At 40.2% G+C, this 20828-nt stretch overlaps 1 protein-coding gene across 3 annotated transcripts in view; it reads left to right on the plus strand.

Annotated features, from left to right (window-relative positions):
- prkab2 (protein kinase, AMP-activated, beta 2 non-catalytic subunit) overlaps positions 1-19161 on the plus strand; it is a 37602-nt gene extending 18441 nt beyond the window's left edge. For all 3 annotated transcript variants that reach the window (XM_060906161.1, XM_060906162.1, XM_060906160.1), the window contains 7 exons: positions 12456-12632; positions 13008-13165; positions 13267-13360; positions 13587-13701; positions 13948-14081; positions 14165-14233; positions 17780-19161. In XM_060906161.1, the coding sequence (XP_060762144.1) occupies positions 12480-12632; positions 13008-13165; positions 13267-13360; positions 13587-13701; positions 13948-14081; positions 14165-14233; positions 17780-17857 (801 nt within the window). In that variant the 5' untranslated portion in view covers positions 12456-12479 and the 3' untranslated portion in view covers positions 17858-19161. The remainder of the gene's footprint in view (positions 1-12455; positions 12633-13007; positions 13166-13266; positions 13361-13586; positions 13702-13947; positions 14082-14164; positions 14234-17779) is intronic.
- Positions 19162-20828: the final 1667 nt, after the last annotated feature.

Raw genomic sequence — 20828 nt, forward strand, 5'->3', positions numbered from 1 at the left:
TTCTTAATACTTGTTAGCAATAATTAACACGACAACATTTCTTACTACAACTCCAAATTAGCCTCAACCTTTCTCTTGACAGCTATTACAAAACCACGCTGCCATTAGGTTATAGCTGTTTACATGAACATATAATCAAATGAAAAACTAAGGACCACTTTAGACCTCTGTGGGTCTATCAAATAGGCTACTCACAGTCATCTGGTTTAGCAAACCTATGCGCCCGCCCAAGTCCAAGGAATGAACACCAATTAAAATCCAAGGCTCATTAGCCCAGGACAAAAACAGAAATATATTGTAATCCTCAAACTTTGGCTCCGCGCAGTCCGCCTCCAGAAGAAAACAAGCGACATTTGCCACCGCATCTCCTAGCCCCGTCCAGCGTCGTCCACAGTTGCCAGCGCTCGTGTGTCACTCAACAGCTCCAGTGCTTCACGTGGGTCTGTGAAGCTCACCTTTTCCCCTTTCCATGTAAAATGAAGGGTTGCAGGGAACGCCAGTGTGAAACGAATATTCATCTCGTGTAATTTCCTCCTTACTTCAGTAAACTGCTTTCTTTTGGCCGACACATCCTTGGTCATGTCAGGAAAGACAGAAATGTTGGAATTGTCCCAATGTATCCCTTCACCTACGCGAGCCTTTGTTTTCACCGCTGTCATGACACGTTCCTTCTTCAGAAAACTCTGAAAGCGAACAATGACCGGGCGCGGTGGCTTATTCGGCTCAGATGTTTCAGAAAGCACTCGATGCACCATTTGAAGCTCCGACTCGGCCACATTCACTCCCAAAGCATCAGTAAAAAAGTTCCTCACACGTTCACGCAGCTTTATCTGACTTCCTTTCTTTTCTTTCAACCCGAAGATTCACACATTAAGACGTCTTTCCCTATTGGCCATATCATTCACCCTCTCACATAGCTCAGCGCACTCTTTGGCACTCGTTTTAGCCATCTTCTTCCATTTGTCTCTCTCGTCTTCCAATTCTGAGATCCGACCCTCAGCCTCACCCAATCGCTGGACAATAGATTCCACATCTGTCTTCATTTTACCTTGATTATTCTTGACACTTGTCACATCTGCTTGTAGGGTTGTTAGAGTACCACTGAATCGAGACATCTCCTCCATTGCTTTCTGAAGTGCTGCTTGCAGTTCGGCAAATCCAGGCGGTGCCTTGGCCATTTCTGAAGGCAACGCCGACCTGGGATCGGAGCTTTTGGCGGAGCTCTGTGTGCTAGCATGACTAGCCCCTTGCTTAGCAGTGCGTGTTTTCGACGTTGCACTCATAATAGCCTAATATAACTTCACCAACTTATCCCCTACTAAACTCGTAGTGGTACTCCTGCCTCTGATGCAATATTTTCCCCGAAATTCTGGAGTCTATCGTGTCATAAAATCAATTTATTTTGGGGGTTTGAGGGAGCAGCTCCCTCACACGTCCATCCTGCTTCGCGATCCCACGTGACTCAGCAGGATTGCATTTGACCTTGGCGGAAGTCTGCGCTCAACAAAGCCATACATCTTAAAATCCAGTAAATGGCACTAAAGTTTAATAGTGATAAAACATAGCCAGTGTAGAAATATGATAATGAATGCATGAATCTACATTCATGGGTACCAGTAATTCTCTGGGATGCAAATGAAAATGGTTGCAGTTGCAGATTTGCGTGTCATTGAAGAGCTGACTGTTGCCCTTGGTGAAGGTCTGCATTCTCTTAGTGCCCTTCTAGTTAATTTTGAAGAGGGTGGAATTTGTGCGAGTTGGCATTTATGTCACAAGCTTGGGGCAATGTAGGGAAATTAAATGCTGGAATGTGTTTCTACCTCAGAATGATTGCAAATGCGATTCTGTCTTTTTACACCATCAGGGTGTACAGTGGTGCTTGAAAGTTTGTGAACCCTTTAGAATTTTCTATATTTCTGCATAAATATGACCTAAAACATCATCAGATTTTCACACAAGTCCTAAAAGTAGATAAAGAGAACCCAGTTAAACAAATGAGACAAAAATATTATACTTGGTCATTTATTTATTGAGGAAAATGATCCAATATTACATATCTCATCTCATCTCATCTCATTATCTCTAGCCGCTTTATCCTTCTACAGGGTTGCAGGCAAGCTGGAGCCTATCCCAGCTGACTACGGGCGAAAGGCGGGGTACACCCTGGACAAGTCGCCAGGTCATCACAGGGCTGACACATAGACACAGACAACCATTCACACTCACATTCACACCTACGGTCAATTTAGAGTCACCAGTTAACCTAACCTGCATGTCTTTGGACTGTGGGGGAAACCGGAGCACCCGGAGGAAACCCACGCGGACACGGGGAGAACATGCAAACTCCACACAGAAAGGCCCTCGCCAGCCCCGGGGCTCGAACCCAGGACCTTCTTGCTGTGAGGCGACAGCGCTAACCACTACACCACCGTGCCGCCCCTATTACATATCTGTGAGTGGCAAAAGTATGTGAACCTCTAGGATTAGCAGTTAATTTGAAGGTGAAATTAGAGTCAGGTGTTTTCCATCAATGGGATGGCAATCAGGTGTGAGTGGGCACCCTGTTTTATTTAAAGAACAGGGATCTATCAAAGTCTGATCTTCACAACACCTGTTTGTGGAAGTGTATCATGGCATGAACAAAGGAGATTTCTGAGGACCTCAGAAAAAGCGTTGTTGATGCTCATCAGGCTGGAAAAGGTTACAAAACCATCTCTAAAGAGTTTGGACTCCACCAATCCACAGTCAGACCGATTGTGTACAAATGGAGGAGATTCAAGACCATTGTTACCCTCCCTAGGAGTGGTTGACCAACAAAGATCACTCCAAGAGCAAGCATGTAATAGTCGGCGAGGTCACAAAGGACCCCAGGGTAACTTCTAAGCAACTGAAGGCCTCTCTCACATTGGCTAATGTTAATATTTGTGAGTCCACCATCAGGAGAACACTGAACAACAATGGTGTGCATGGCAGGGTTGCAAGGATAAAGCCAGTGCTCTCCAAAAAGAACATTGCTGCTCGTCTGCAGTTTGCTAAAGATCACGTGGACAAGCCAGAAGGCTATTGGAAAAATTTTGTGGACGGATGAGAACAAAATAGAACTTTTTGGTTGAAATGAGAAGCGTTATGTTTGGAGAAAGGAAAACACTGCATTCCAGCATAAGAACCTTATGCCATCTGTGAAACATGGTGGTGGTAGTGTCATGGTTTGGGCCTGTTTTGCTGCATCTGGGTCAGGACGGCTTGCCATCATTGATGGAACAATGAATTCTGAATTATACCAGTGAATTCTAAAGGAAAATGTCAGGACATCTGTCCATGACCTGAATCTCAAGAGAAGGTGGGTCATGCAGCAAGACAACGACCCTAAGCACACAAGTCGCTCTCCTAAAGAATGGTTAAAGAAGAATAAAGTTAATGTTTTGGAATGGCCAAGTCAAAGTCCTGACCTTAATCCGATGGAAATGTTGTGGAAGGACCTGAAGCGAGCAGTTCATGTGAGGAAACCCACCAACATCCCAGAGTTGAAGCCGTTCTGTACGGAGGAACGGGCTAAAATTCCTCCAAGCCGGTGTGCAGGGCTGATCAACAGTTACCGCAAATGTTTAGTTGCAGTTATTGCTGCACAAGGGGGTCACACCAGATACTGAAAGCAAAGGTTCACATACTTTTGCCACTCACAGATATGTAATATTGGATCATTTTCCTCAATAAATAAATGACCAAGTATAATATTTTTGTCTCATTTGTTTAACTGGGTTCTCTTTATCTACTTTTAGGACTTGTGTGAAAATCTGATGATGTTTTAGGTCATATTTATGCAGAAATATAGAAAATTCTAAAGGGTTCACAAACTTTCAAGCACCACTGTATATATAATGGTCCTCTACAAAATCAGCAGGCGTGGTTGAAGTTGTCCCTGTGAAATCCTGCAATGTGTCGCTACACACAACTTCACAATTCTCTGTATTTAGCTAGTTCACTAAGCTGCTGTCACGTTTGTTTAGGTACAGCAGGGGTGTAGTGTAAACCATTTAAGCACTTCAACACGGTATCTCTGACTTTCTGTTTCAAAATGAAATGCATTAACGTACGAAATCTAGTCACGCTTTCAAGCAATGTGATGGGGATTTGCATGGCACATTTGATGAACATGGTGTTTGTGAATAAATAGGTTTGATTGAAAATTTTGAAATTTGCATGCCTTCTGGTGCACACTCAGCTAATACATTATGAACCATTTCCCTGTAAAATACTTGCAAAATATGTATGAAATTTCTCTCCAGATGTTTGTGTGCTTGGCTTTTTCACTTAGCCTCTGTAGTACGCTGCCTGGCTCTGTAACATAACTACATGGTGAGCTTATAAGGTGCATGTGTATTGTAGTTGATGTGCTTCTGATGTGGTACTTTGTATTGTATCGTTTTAATTTCAGCATAAATATTTACACATGGTTAGTTATTTGCACTTGCAATTTATAAGTACAGTATGAAGCCTTAGCTAAGGGACCAAACCTCTCTATGGGAACTGAGGCACTCCGGGTAGCTTCTGGATATGAAAATAACAATTCTTAGAGAATGATGAATCTTCTAATTATTTTCTTTAAGTTTACTTATCATTCATACCTTCTAATAAATTGAAGAAAACAAAATTGAATTCACACAACTTTATTTACATTTTAATTGTTGTACAATAACTTGCTGATGATACTTTACAGTCTTTGGATCTAAGCACGCAATATTTGTGTCAACTTTGTTTGGTCCGGCTCAGCCAATCGGAATGCGAGAATTGATCAACAAATATAGCGTCGTTTCCAGTCATTTGGATGCGTTTTGCGAGAAGTTCACAGGCACATTGGGTGCCTACGAAGTGGTTTCTCCTCTGCTCTGCACCCGCCAGGGTGTAAATTGTGTGACGCGCAACTTGCAGTTTACTGATAGGCTTACAGGGCATTTATAAGTCTCGGTAAGTCTAATTCGCCTCTCACACTCAAGCCAGCTCCACCTCCGTCATTAGGACAGGTACACCCTGGGGATCCCGGTCTTGCGACTGGGTGAGCAAACGGAGCACTGGCACCAGTCTGTGAAGTAGCCTCTTTCGTTCTGGAAAGCAACCTTACAAAAGGCAAGAGAAAGTTCTCTTATTATTGTTTTTCCGATAATATTGATTAGATTGAAGTAATTAATAGTAGATTGAATCACGTTAATATCACTATTAGCATAATGCCAGGGCATGGTAAAAATTACCATAATTTTCAACTTGGCACTATTAATGTGAGGACGGGGAAATGTGAAAGTAAATTAGCTGACTGTGTTCTGCAGTTTAAGAACCTGTCCCATGATATCTCCTGCATGCAGGAGGTAAGGCAGACAGGAAATGGTGAGATCTGTTTTGACGATCCTATACTCAAAGGATGGCGTGTGATCTATAATGGCATGAAAACAGCCAAAGCGGGTGTTGCTATTGCTCTCGCCCCTCATGTCACTCTAGTAGATGTAAATCATGCGATCGAGGGACGTATGAGCATGGTACGAGTCAAAGTACATGGGATCAAGCTGTCTGTCTTTACCGGTTACTGTCCGACTGAAGAATATGCTGAAACCACCAAACAAGCATTCTACCAAACACTACATAAAGAGATAGGCCAGACCAAAAAAAGAACATCCATCATTTCAAGGTTATCGTTGCTGGCGATTTCAATGCGACAATCGGGACGGACTGTGATCCGAGCAAATGGCAGAGTATTGGTCCATTCCATGACACCAATTCCACAAGCTATAATGGCGCACGATTAATGGAAACAGCAGAGACCAACAACCTGTTCGTGTTAAACACGATGTTTGCCACAAAATCCCATGAGCACAGATGGTCATTTGAATCAAACCTGGGTTACAAACGAAGGATAGATTACATCATGGCTGAGTGGTATGTGAAACGAGCAACTAAGAACTGCAGGGTTTTCCCCGCACAGAGCCAGCCCTTCGAATCAGATCACCGGGTGGTTGTAATGCAGGCTAGTTTTCCAACAAAAAGGAAGGCAAAGCAAATATTTTCGAATAAACCTAGATGTGAAGATCGTCAAGATGTCCGGTACCTCAGAGATGACCACTCTGTGCAGGCTAAATACAGCGCTTGACTTGATCAACTCATGCAGCAAAAACTGGACTCACAGAAAATAGATGACGTCGAGGAGTTTATTGTAGATACGATCAGACAAGCCTCCAAGGAGACAGTTCCCTCATTTGTTAAGAGCCAAATCCAAAAACCCTGGGTAAATCAAGAATACCAAGAGCTCCTGTTAAACCAACGCCATGAGAAAGACCCATATAAAAGAAGGGCCCTTGGAGATGACACAAAGAAACTCCGTACATGACTTAAAAATGCCTACTTTAAGACCAAGGCAGATATCAATGTAGCAAGCGAAAACCTTAACGTTGAGGAAGAATTTAGACTAATGAAACAACACACATCGCTGGAAAGATCCAATAAACTACTGATGCCTGTACCTAAGTTAGAAGACCACTTCGCTAAACATTTTGGTCCACGACCATATGAACTCCAACCGGAGTTAGAACAACCAGAGGCCTATCCATATGTGCTACTGCCGGACGATCTCCTGGATATCAACACGGTGGTTCCAGACAGCTCGGAAATTGAAGCAAGAATGAAAAGACTTAAAAATGGAAAATGCATGGGTACGGATAGAATACACTCTGAACATTTGAAGTACTCGACCTCAAAACATCTGTTAGTGTTTTGTACTTCTAGTGAGTCTGATATGAACCTGCATCCAAGTACCAACCCGATGGCTGATTGCAAGTACCACTTGCCTTTACAAGCGTGGCCTGAAGTCCTGTGCCAAGAACTACAGGGGACTTAGTATTATTGCAACTCTGTCAAAGATCGTCTCGGCGATAATCATAGATTTCAGGAGGCCTATGAATATATTCTACTACCAACACAATTTGGTTTCGGTACTAATAGGTCAACTAATGAAGCCATCTTCATAATACGTCATATGCTTGAGAAAGCCAGAAAGTCTGGGACACCGCTTTATGCCACTTTCATTGATTTGAAAGCAGCATATGACTGGATACCGCGTGAAGCCCTGATGAAATGTCTTGAGAGCAGACTCAAATGTCCTCGCATTGTGGCCGTTCTCAGAGCTCTATATACTAATACCTGTGCGTACATCAAAGGTTCTACCAGGCTGTTTGACACCCAAGTCGGATGTAGACAAGATGCTTTGGAGTCTCTGACTCTCTTTAATATTTACATGGACCTTGTAGTTGGAATTGCTAAGCACGAAGTGGAGAAGGTATATTCAGATACTGGTTTCAAGATCAAATACTGTATTCCTAATGAGGTATCACCAAGGGAACTCCGGGGAAACGCTAGAGCGAGAGAGGAGAGAAGAATATCGGAGCTTCTATATGCAGATGACCAAGCCATCTTCGCTGAATCAATAGAAGAACTACAAACCATCCTCCAGATTTATAACACGTTTATGCGATTTGGACTGAAAATGTTGTACACGAAAACAGAGACTATGGCCTTCAATGTCAGCGATGCCGTCAAGAACCAAGAGAGTCTTGTTGATGTTGAGGGAACCAAATTAAAGAACGTCAGAAGTTTCCGATACCTGGGTTACACAATCTCGAACTCGAGCGACAATACACAGAATCTTGGCACTAGAATCTGATCCGCTTTTGAGAAATGGAACGAGCTCAAACGTGTTAACAGATCATCGTATACACCTGTCCATTAGAGTAAAGTTCCTCACTGCCTGCATGAGATCCCAACTCTTATACAATGTTCAGACATGGGAGTTGACTGCAAAAGAATTAGCGAAGATCGAGGTGGTCTGGAACGGTTCCTTAAGGAAGATGGTTAAAGGTGAATATAGGCGACAAAGTGATGAGGATGTGGGTAATGTGAGCAATGATGGGAGACAGGAGTAGAGGTTCAAATATTCAAACGCGGATTTGCACCATATAACTGGGACTAAATCAATCAAGTCCGTCTGTATTGCTCATCAACTGAAATACCTGGCACACATCTGCAGGATGGACAATGCAGACATCAGAAAGCAGATATTGTTTGACGAGCGGTCCTCAAAATGGACAAGGTTCGAAAGACTGTTGGGCATGGATGCCCAGCAGATCAGGCGACAAATGATGGACAGGGAGAACTTTATGCGCCTCATTGACATGGGTGCACCCCAAGGAGCCAAGCCCTCAGTAAGGGGAACATGATGATGATTATGATTAACTGAAGACTCGTACGAGACCTCTGATCTGTTGGAGCGTTGGCTATAAGCCCGTATTGAAAGAAGGTGCAGTACCAACAATTAAAGGAAAAGAAAACCACAAGAAAAGGAAAGTAAGTTCAGTTGCACCAGTTCTTCCAGAGTGTGAGCCGAGGGTTGTTGCTAAAACCCGGAACGGCATGGGACGGAACGTGAAATATTATCGCTCGGGCAGTGACCTCCCTGCAGTTGTTGCTAAAACCGGTGACGTCCTGTCCCGGGTTTTAGTAATTGCCTGACCTGAGCAGTAATGGCAGAGTACTCAGTATGGAGAAAATGGAGAATGAGTGGACCAGCCATCTGATTTCTCCGCTGGATATGCTTGCCTCAGTAGCAGTATCTTGCCCCTGCGTGGAAGAAGTGAATGAACAGAGAACTGAACGAACAACTGAAAGTCAGATTGTTTGTTTCAAAACAGTCGGCCACAAGATTGGCCTTCAAGAAGCGAGAACACAGACAGGTAAGCTCCGACTCTCATTTGGATACAAAACAACAAAAACAACACTCGTTGTTTACCTGCATTTAGATTAATACCTGTAACTTGTATTGTGTGTTTAAGGTACCGGTATAAGATTACTTAATTTGCTTCAGAATGTGATTGTCTCAGTTCATCTGATTATTTAATTAGCCTTTTGCATTTTATCAGTGAAAATGCCTGCATGTACAGTGGTGCTTGAAAGTTTGTGAACCCTTTAGAATTTTCTATATTTCTGTATAAATATGACCTAAAACATCAGATTTTCACACAAGTCCTAAAAGTAGATAAAGATAACCCAATTAAATAAATGAGACAAAAATATTATACTTCATCATTTATTTATTGAGGAAAATGAGCCAATATTACTTATCTGTGAGGGGCAAAAGTATGTGAACCTTTGCTTTCAGTATCTGGTGTGACCCCCTTGTGCAGCAATAACTGCAACTAAACATTTCCGGTAACTGTTGATCAGTCCTGCACACCGGCTTGGAGGAATTTTAGCCCATTCCTCCGTACAGAACGGCTTCAACTCTGGGATGTTGGTGGGTTTCCTCACATGAACTGCTCACTTCAGGTCCTTCCACAACATTTCCATTGGATTAAGGTCAGGACTTTGACTTGGCCATTCCAAAACATTAACTTTATTCTTCTTTAAGCATTCTTTGGTAGAACGACTTGTGTGCTTAGGGTCGTTGTCTTGCTGCATGACCCACCTTCTCTTGAGATTCAGTTCATGGACAGATGTCCTGACATTTTCCTTTAGAATTCGCTGGTATAATTCAGAATTCATTGTTCTATCAATGATGGCAAGCCGTCCTGGCTCAGCTGCAGCAAAACAGGCCCAAACCATGATACTACCACCACCATGTTTCACAGATGGGATAAGGTTCTTCTGCTGGAATGCAGTTTTTTCCTTTCTCCAAACATAACACTTCTCATTTAAACCAAAAAGTTCTGTTTTGGTCTCATCCATCCACAAAACATTTTTCCAATAGCCTTCTGGCTTGTCCACGTGATCTTTAGCAAACTGCAGACGAGCAGCAATGTTCTTTTTGGGGAGCAGTGGGTTTCTCCTTGCAACCCTGCCATGCACACCATTGTTGTTCAGTGTTCTCCTGATGGTGGACTCATGAACATTAACATTAGCCAATGTGAGAGAGGCCTTCAGTTGCTTAGAAGTTACCCTGGGGTCCTTTGTGACCTCACCGACTATTACACGCCTTGTTCTTGGAGTGATCTTTGTTGGTCTACCACTCCTGGGGAGGGTAACAATGGTCTTGAATTTCCTCCATTTGTACACAGTCTCTCTGACTGTGGATTGGTGGAGTCCAAACTCTTTAGAGATGCTTTTATAACCTTTTTCAGCCTGATGAGCATCAACAACACTTTTTTCTGAGGTCCTCAGAAATCTCCTTTGTTCGTGCCATAATACACTTCCACAAACATGTGTTGTGAAGATCCGACTTTGATAGATCCCTGTTCTTTAAATAAAACAGGGTGCCCACTCACTCCTCATTGTCATCCCATTGATTGAAAACACTTGACTTTAATTTCACCTTCAAATTAACTGCTAATCCTAGAGGTTCACATACTTTTGCCACTCACAGATATGTAACACTGGATGATTTTCCTCAATAAATAAATGACCAAGTATAATATTTTTGTCTCGTTTGTTTAACTGGGTTCTCTTTATCTACTTTTAGGACTTGTGTGAAAATCTGATGATGTTTTAGGTCATATTTATGCAGAAATATAGAAAATTCTAAAGGGTTCACAAACTTTCAAGCACCACTGTACATGCATGTTGCATAAGTTATAACACCCATCCTGTTTTAATGAGAGTCAATCCACAATCAATGAAGTCAAATCAGTCTTAGTTGAGCAAGTCGGTAACGGTATTTCTTACTTTCACCATAAACTTTTGTTTATATGACTTTGGTCTATAGCTGTCAAAGGCCTCGGCCTTAAAACTGGTTCCTGCTGTGATGTCACACACTCGGGGCTGGCTGGCTCAGCGGGGCAGCTCGAATGCCAACTTTGCAGTCGATTTTAACTCTCAAAAAAAAAAATTTTATATATATTTTTTTATTCCCATTTATGCAGCATACAAGAGTCAAGGATGGGGAGATACCACGGCTCGAAATTCGCGGTGGTCCGGTCGCCCGAGGCGACTTAATTTGTCATTTGGTGGGTAATTCCTGTCACTAGCCAGCCCAGCTGGCTAGTTGGGGAAAATATATATATATATATATATATATATATATATATATATATATATATATATATATATATATATGAAGCAAAGATTCAGACACCGTCAACTAAAGCCACCACATATTAAGCGAAGCGTGTGCCGTGTCTGTGTTAATCGATGTGTTTATCGGCAGGACGGAAAATACAGAAGAATTCCGAATCATATCGTGTACGAGTCAGGCTGTCGGTTTTTTCACTACTGCGCATGCATATAACGCATCTCGTTGAATATCGCGTTAATCACGTTATCAAATTCAATAGATGTGGCCACATTATCACCCATTTAAACACTTGTTGTTGTTTACATCTACATCTGCCGAAGCTATGTTGCGATATGGAATTTTCTGAAAGGTGTACAGAAACCGCCAGAGACGGGGACAAAGCGACCTCGGTCTGAAGAAGAGAAAAAGGCCGCCAATAAAGTGTACGAGAAGGAGAAACGACAAAGGACTTGTAAGCAAACGTGGGAGCAGGGTAGGCCTTGGCTGCGATACGATTTTTATGGAATAATTAATTTTTTTCAAGTTGATTCCTAGTCAATATGAAGCTCCTAATGCTTTCTCTCTCATAAATGGTTAAATACAGAAAGCATGTTGGATATATATATAGTCATGATCGTAAGTATATTTGCTTTCAATACTCATACGCCAAGTTTTCCAATATATTATTATTTGTTGATATTATATTATGGTGCTCTGTGTTGTTCTCATTTATGTATTTAACAACAGTATCAAAATACTCAGGTCTTGAAATAAATGCACATTCGTCATGAACAATGGTAACTACTCTCTTTTGTGTTATTTTTGACAGAAGTAAAATTCATACATGAACAAATTTTAGCTAGTTGATTTTCTGTTTGGCTAGTTACTTTGGAAGGTAACTAGTCTGGCTGGCTGGTGAAAAAATATATGAATTTCTAGGCCTGGATACTATCCACTCAGAAATGTATTTAAAAATAAAGGTTCTGTGTATCTCCTTTAAGTCCCATTTGGCTGCTTAATGCACATTTTCTCCTTTGGTAAGTTTTATACAGGGGAGAACCAAAATTGGTTCACTTGTAATCTGGGTTTGGATAACATTACAAGCATTTAGCAGACATGCTTATCCTTGTACAACAAGTGAAAAAGTCAGGTACAAGAAGTGCTGAACTTCTAGACAAAAAGTTCTAATGCCAACTGAACAAGTGACCGAATAACAACGATTCGCAAACAGCCAAGGAAAACAAGCCAATCATACAAATGAAATGACACAGTACAACTAAATAGAGAAAAATAAAACCCCAGCGGTTAACACTGAGTCATCATGACCAGGCTGGACAGTACACAGCCTGAGTTGGTCAACAGCAGTATGCGATTACACAACATGAATGCTTTGTGCTGGTCTTTGAATTATTATTATTTTTTTAATTCTGTGCAGGTGGAGGTGTCTCTGTGTTGAGCTATGGGCAATACTAGTGACCGTGTAGCTGCAGATCGCCATGGACCAAAAGCCCATCGGGCCGATGGTGGTGCCCATAAAGACCATGAACCCAGCAAGATGGTGGACAGCACGGATGATCCGAACATTTTTAACACACATGGCCCTGAAGTAAAGGTATAGTAATGTAAACGAGTACTGCAGAGTTTAATTTCAGGCCACATGATCGAGTGAATCAAGCCCTTCAGCAGGATTTGAATTTTAAAGCCAGGTGTGTTCTCACTGAATTCTAACGAATGGAGTGTCTCCATGAATGTGTTATTGCAGTACTTTTACTATCGGTGCAGTGCGGTTTGGCTTTTCAGATTAACCCTAATCTTGAGCATCCATGTTGAATTTGGTTGCCCTTCTTGTCCAGGTACCATGCAAGCCTTAATCTAATGTTAAAGCAGGTTTGAAATCTATCCACAGGTCATGTAAGCCTCATGTTGTTGAGTGCTGTCTTCAGTAAAGTCCATGCAGAGCTCGAATGAGTTTTATCTGTTCCCCCAGGCTCCAGCAGAGAAGGATTTGCCTCCAGATTTAAATGACTTTGTGAAGACGGGCCCACAGGACCGTCCAACTGTGATCCGCTGGGCAGGAGGGGGGAAAGACGTCTACATCTCTGGCTCCTTCGATAACTGGAGCACCAAAATCCCACTTAATAAAAGGTAATGCCTTTTTAACCCTCTTGCATTTTAGTCTGTACAGAATGACATTGTTAAAGCAGTGATCATTACATAATAATCGATCTTCTTTCTCCACATAAAAGCCATAATGACTTTGTTGCGATTCTGGACTTGCCTGAAGGAGAGCATCAGTACAAGTTCTTTGTTGATGGCCAGTGGCTTCATGACCCTTCGAAGGTAACTCACACTTAGACCTGATCTTAAAATCATAATACAGAAATGGCTCATGATGAATACTTTTCGCATATAAGGCTACATTAGTTAATTAGATATCTTTCAGATTTCCTCCTAAAAACATGTATGCAAAATTCATAACGGTTAAAAGTTTTAATTGTGGAACGAACAGGACAGAGCAGTCGGGTACCTGATGAAATAAATAAGTGAAAAGTGTTTTGCTCCATAGCCGGTTGTGACCAGTCAGATGGGAACCATCAACAATCTGATTGAGGTGAAGAAATCTGACTTTGAGGTGTTTGATGCGCTGCAGGTGGACTCGCTCGAGTGCTCCGACACTTCTGGTAAGAACTGTTAATGCCATGATTTCTCATACACTGAATTGATTTAGTTTGAGATTTGCAAAATCTGAATGTTTAATGCTTCAGAGCATGTTTAACAAGTCAAATGACCACAGACGTTTTAAAGGTCCGAATTTGTTTTTCAACCACATATTTACAATTGGCCCGAACAGGAGTCCGTGATACACTTAGCTCTCGTTCATCTTCCACCATAAAGCAGCTTGAAAAAGGTTGTCATTTCTTCTTTAGATCTGTCCAGCTCTCCTCCTGGTCCTTACGGACAGGAAGTCTACATGTTCCGACCAGAGGAGCGCTTCAAAGCCCCGCCCATTCTTCCTCCTCACCTCCTCCAAGTCATCCTCAATAAAGACACAAACGTTTCAGTGAGTTTACAGCAAAACGTATATTAATCATTTCTTGTGCTGTGCATCGTATTGAAGTGATCTTTCTTCAATCTGTGTGATAGTGTGATCCTGCTCTGCTGCCTGAACCTAACCACGTCATGCTCAACCATCTTTATGCACTCTCAATAAAGGTATAGATTGCAGACATTTCCCAAGTTACTGATGGCATTCTTAAAGGGATGAACTACATGTAAGTGAGTTGCATAACCTGAATGGGCAGCCAGATTACAAGCCTAAGTATACACTTTACCCGACTCTGAATACAGGGAACATTCCTGCATAAATATTGACATAACTTTTGAACTTAAGTGGCTGATTCCCTCATCAGGGATATGAATGTCATGGCAATATTTGGCTTTCAATGATTTCTTTGAACTGTTGAATTTGTACATCATTACTAGGCGGAAAAAAACAATAGTTTAGTGTCCAAGTTTTAATTTAATTTGTGTTTTCTGAAATCAACACTGGGTCAGAATTATATATACAGGGTCGAAAATGTTCATAAAACACACCTAATAATATTTGGTGAAATGTCCCTTAACAAGTTTCACCTTGACCAGATGCTTTTGGTAGTCATCAGCAAACTTCTGCCAGAATTCTGGTTAGATATTTGACCACTCTTCTTGACAGAATTGGTAGAGTTCAGATAAATTTGTTGGTTTCCTGGTATGGACCCAACTTTTAAGCACAGTCGATATATTTTTGATAGGGTTGAGGTCAGGACTTTGGGAATGTTGTTCCAAAAGCTTAATATTTAACCTGCTTTATCCATTCCACAAAAAAACTTGGATGTGTGCTTGGGGTCATTGTCCTGTTGGAACACCCAATTGTGTCCAAATTTCAACTGTCTAGCTGATGGCTTGAGGTTATGCTGAATTCTGAGGTTCTTCATTATTTCATCTACTTTCAGTGCACCAGTTCCACTGGCAGCAAAACAGCCCCAGAGCATGATACCACCACTATGCTTAACATTTGGTACAGTGTTCGTCTGTACATCTGGTCATTGTGGCCAAACAACTCAATCTTTGTCTCAACTGACCATAAAACTTTCATCCAGAAGGCTTATTCTTTTTCCATGTGATTAGCTGCAAACTTTAGGAAAGTTTTATGGCTTTGAGGTGTCGATTTTGTAGCAGGGAGCCTTCTTTCTTTGGCAGCAGCCTCTCAGTCCATGGCAATGTAAAACCTGCTGTAGACATTGACACTGGTGTTCCAGCAGCTTCCAGTTCATGGCCGGCCTGTGCCTTGGTGGTTCCTGAATGAATGAATGAATTTATTTATTTCGAACATGTATAAAAATGTATGTAACTATTTGTACATACAAAAGAAAGAAAACGAGAAAGTGACAAAAAATAAAATAACATAAAGAGCTAAGACATTACAATACACCGCACATTGTTCGAAAAAGGAGTGGGAAGAAGTACAATACTTTTTTTTAATTTCCCACCCCTTTTTAACTACCCCGAAATCCAAACTACATTAATACACCTATAAAAATATATACCATATATCCACTTCATGAATATCTATATAAATATATAATTACAAAATAAATATAGACTACATACCATATATATATATATATATATATATATATATATATATATATATATATACACACGTGTAAAATATATATATATATATATATATATATATATATATATATATATACACACACAAATACACTTCATAAATATCCATATAAATATTTAATTACAAAATTAAATATATACTACATTCCGTATATACACTTCATAAATATCTATATAAATATATAATTACAATATATATATATATATATACACACTATATACCATATATACACTTCATAAATATCTATATAAATATATAATTACAAAAATAAATATCTCCCTGTAAATATGAAGATATCTATCCCCATAAATAAATATATACCATATACTAAGTTAGTTCTAATATAACAGTCAACCCTATTCCATTTATCCCTCATCATCCTCCATTAACATACTTCCTCTTCAATATACTTGTTTAAAAATTTTTTTTGTACCTTTTTTTAAACAGATTTATATTTGCACTTTGTTTTATTTCTGTCTCCAGACTGTTCCATAAAGTCACCCCACAGCTCGATACGCACATGTTTTTCATATTTGTTCTAACCTTTGGTTTTTTAAAATTTAGGTCTCCCCTTAGATTATATCCCCCCTCTCTCTCACTAAACATTCCTTGTATATTTTTCGGCAATAGATTATTTCTTGCTTTGTACATTATTTGTGCTGTTCTGAATTTGACCAGATCCATAAATTTCAACATGTGTGAGTTTATGAATAGTGAGTTTGTGTGATCTCTGTATCCTGTTTTGTTTATTGTCCTTATTGCTCTTTTCTGTATTGTACATATCGGCTACAGAGTGGTTTTGTAGGTGTTTCCCCAGACTTCGACACAATAAGTCAGATATGGCAAAAATAATGAATAATATAGAGTATGCAAAGATTTGCAATCAAGAATATCTTTTGTTTTCCACAGAATTGCCAAGCACTTTGCCAGTTTTGCTCATACATATCCTACATGAGGTTTCCAGCAGACTTTATGATCCAAAATCACACCAAAAAATTTAATTTCCTGTACCATTTCTATCTTAGTATTGTCTATTATCAATTCTACATTACAATCTATTTTGTGTCTCCCAAACAACATGATCTTTGTTTTGCTTAGATTTAATGATAATTTATTTTTGTCAAACCATAGTTTTAGTTTATTTATTTCAGTTGTGATTATCTCTAAAGTCTGCTGCAAATTCTCACCGGAACAAAAAATATTGGTGTCATCTGCAAACAAAACAAATTTCAGTACTTGCGAAATTGTACATATGTCATTGATATATATTATGAATAATTTCGGACCTAATATTGACCCCTGTGGTACCCCGCATGTAATGTTCATGAAATCAGATTTATGGTCACCTATCTGCACAAACTGTTGCCTGTTTCTTAGATAGCTTGACAGCCAGCTCCACAGCCAGTTCCTGACAATCCAAACTAATTTCCTCTTAGCTGAAGGTGACCGTTTGGGTCGTTTTCCAGTAAAGCAGCTTGGCAAAGTGACTAAACCTCCCAGTAACTTGTTCTTTGAACTGATGATTTTGGAATCTGCAGTTGTTTAAAAATGGCTCCAAGATACATTCCTCAGTTGCGTAAATCTGTGATCCTGTTGTTCAGGTCTGCACTGAGCTCCTTGGACTTTTCCATTGTACTGAGTGTTGGTCAATCCACTCAGGGCTGTCAACAAACCCTTTTTATGTTGGCATCAAGAAGCTACCAGCTATAGTCAGTCATGATCACTAACAGGGGGTTAAGAGACCTTGGCAAGTTAAGACATTGTGGAACTTTCAGCAACTCTGAATTAATAATCCAAGTGTGTGTATGTAAATTTTTGTGCCTTTATATATAATATTGATCCTGTGTTGATGTCAGAAAACCCAAAATAAATTAAAACTTGTGCATCAAATTATTTTTTTCCTATACAAGATGTATGCTGTACCATCATTCTGCCAGAGAAAAAGAAATCATTGAAGGCCCAATTATTGCCTTGACTTTCATGTCCATGATGAGTGTATGTAAACTTCTGACCACAATGGTAGTAGCAAATAAAAAAAGTCTACTTTTTTTTGTCTTTTTCTGCATCTCTCTCTCTCTCTCTAGGATGGTGTGATGGTCCTCAGTGCGACTCATAGGTATAAGAAGAAATACGTCACCTCTCTGCTGTATAAGCCCATCTGAAATCTGATGTCTCTCTGTTGTACTCCTGCTCCAGCTAGATGATATCGTACTACACACCCAGCTTGTAGTGATTCTGATGGCCGCTGTCTCTCACGCTCACAGTAATGGTGTGTGTGTATATGTATGTGCACGCGTCCTCACCACTGTATGATCAGGACTACTGAACTGTACTTCGCACCTAGTGATTGCAATCATGAGTTGTTGGGGTTTTTTTCTTTTTAACCCTCCCCAAGGCTAAAATAGTTTTGGTGTTTTTAAAGAGCACTGAAGCGCATTTGGCATGTTTTAAAATAGCATCACATTAAAGTGTTGAATTATGAATGAGGTGTTATTTTAGAGTTTCCAGTGTTTTGTTTTATTTATTTATCTGATAATCGCATGGCTTTATAAAGCATCTGCTTGTAGGATATTAAAAAAAAAAAAGCTTTGAGGATGTACTTGGATTAAATCGTAGGATCAAGACTGAACAGGTTGAGGGATTTTCTGCCTGGCCCAAGGCGGAGATATAGTTTAAAAAATAAACTCAAGATTTGAATTGGCTCCCCCCCAGTGGTTTGCATTAGTCATGCTGTCAAATCAAAAACATTCAGTCACTGATGCAATATGAACTTTATTAAGGATGCTTGGAATGATGGTGTATGTGTGAGAGACCACATGCATGCTTGTTGCCTTTCACTGCAATTGTGTACGCACTTTAATCATATATTCACTGTGACAGGTTCAGATGGAACGCTTTTTTTCAGTTCCTAAGCTATGCAGTTGACAAATCTGGAAAATCTTGTACTGTAGGATCCAGAACACGCACAATACGCTCTTCGATACAATAGCTGAGTAAAATGTTATGTATTAGTGTGTATTGTATTGGTAATTTTTGCCATTGTATGTATTATGATGTTGGTTTATTGCATTTGTAGCAAGATGATCCGGATGTGTTAGTGGCTGTTGAGGCTGAAGGCTTTAATGTAAAAGCCATGTGGCTTTCGGTAGAGGTCACGGTTTTGGTTTTTTGCAGGTTTTTATATGAAGTTTGATGTGTATTGAGATATTCATAGTGTTTTAAATTAGATGAAGCTGTTTGATGCTTATTCCCTCCAAAGATTGGAATGTCGTGGAATGCTGTAGTCTGTATGGACAAATGTATTACAAAATGAAAAGAAGGTTGAAGTTACAATAGTTTGTGAGGTGTGCTGTTTTTGAAATGGAATATAAACACTTGAATTTAGCCTGGATGTTTTGTTTGTAAAGTAGTGCAGCATATTGTTAAGCTATGCTGTTTCTGGTAAATAAAAAGCAATACTGCATGATGCTGATGGTTTTTGTTTCTGTTCAGTAACGTGCTCTGCTCCAGTGCCAGAGCGAAATGCAATATACGAACTGTACTTCATTTAAATAGAATAGTGACATGTAGAAAATGTTCCACATAAAACTCGCATTGCTTAATCTCTTCAGTGAATAACAAAACAAAAGGGAACTGGTTTGTAAGAAACAGTCATTCAGCATCTCACTGTATTTATATTTCATCACCATGTTGCAATCATGAAACACTGAAATGCACCGACTTTCTAACCACAGCTGTAAGATGCATTCGGGTGTGGTTCAGATGATCCTGGAATGAGCGTGTGTATGTACAGTTAGGTCCATAAATATTTGGACAGAGACATTTCTCCAATTTTGGTTCTGTACATTACCACAATGAATTTTGAACAAAACAATTCAGATGCAGTTGAAGTTCAGACTTTCAGCTTTAATTCAGTGGGTTGAACAAAATGACTGCATAAAAATGTGAGGAACTAAATCATTTTTTTAAACACAACCCCTTCATTTCAGGGGCTCAAAAGTAATTGGAAAAATTAAATAATTGTAAATAAAATGTTCATTTCTAATACTTGGTTGAAAACCCTTTGTTGGCAAAGTCTTGAACGCATGGACATCACCAGACGCTGTGTTTCCTCCTTTTGAATGCTCTGCCAGGCCTTTACTGCAGCGGTTTTCAGTTGCTGTTTGTTTGTGGGCCTTTCTGTCTGAAGTTTAGTCTTTAACAAGTCAAATGCATGCTCAATTGGGTTGAGATCAGGTGACTGACTTGGCCATTCAAGAATATTCCACTTCTTTGCTTTAATAAACTCCTGGGTTGCTTTGGCTTTATGTTTTGGGTCATTGTCCATCTGTGTTATGAAACGCCAACCAATCAGTTTGGCTGCATTTGAGCACACAGTATGTCTCTGAATACCTCAGAATTCATCCAGCTGCTTCTGTCCTGTGTCACATCATCAATAAACACTAGTGACCCAGTGCCACTGGCAGCCATGCATGCCCAAGCCATCACACTGCCTCCGCCGTGTTTTACGGATGATGTGGTATGCTTTGGATCATGAGCTGTACCATGCCTTCGCCATACTTTTTTTTTTTCTTTCCATCATTCTGGTAGAGGTTGATCTTGGTTTCATCTGTCCAAAGAATGTTCTTCCAGAACTGTGCTGGCTTTTTAGATTTTTTTTTTTTTTTAGCAAAGTCCAATCTAGCCTTTTTATTCTTGAGGCTTATGAGTGGCTTGCACCGTGCAGTGAACCCTCTGTATTTACTTTCATGCAGTCTTCTCTTTATGGTAAATTTGGATACTGATACGCCTACCTCCTGGAGAGTGTTGTTCACTTGGTTGGCTGTTGTGAAGGGGTTTCTCTTCACCATGGAAATTATTCTGTGATCATCCACTACTGTTGTCTTCTGTGAGTGTCCAGGTCTTTTTGCATTGATGAGTTCACCAGTGCTTTCTTTCTTTCTCAGGATGTACCAAACTGTAGATTTTGCCACTCCTAATATTGTAGCAATTTCTCGGATGTTTTTTTTCTGTTTTCACAGCTTAAGGATGGCTTGTTTCACCTGCATGGAGAGCTCCTTTGACCGCATGTTTTCTTCACAGCAAAATCCTCCAAATGCAAGCACCACACCTCAAATCAACTCCAGGCCTTTT

The sequence above is a fragment of the Neoarius graeffei genome, chromosome 23 (assembly GCF_027579695.1).
Source record: "Neoarius graeffei isolate fNeoGra1 chromosome 23, fNeoGra1.pri, whole genome shotgun sequence".
In the NCBI taxonomy this organism is placed as follows: domain Eukaryota; kingdom Metazoa; phylum Chordata; class Actinopteri; order Siluriformes; family Ariidae; genus Neoarius; species Neoarius graeffei.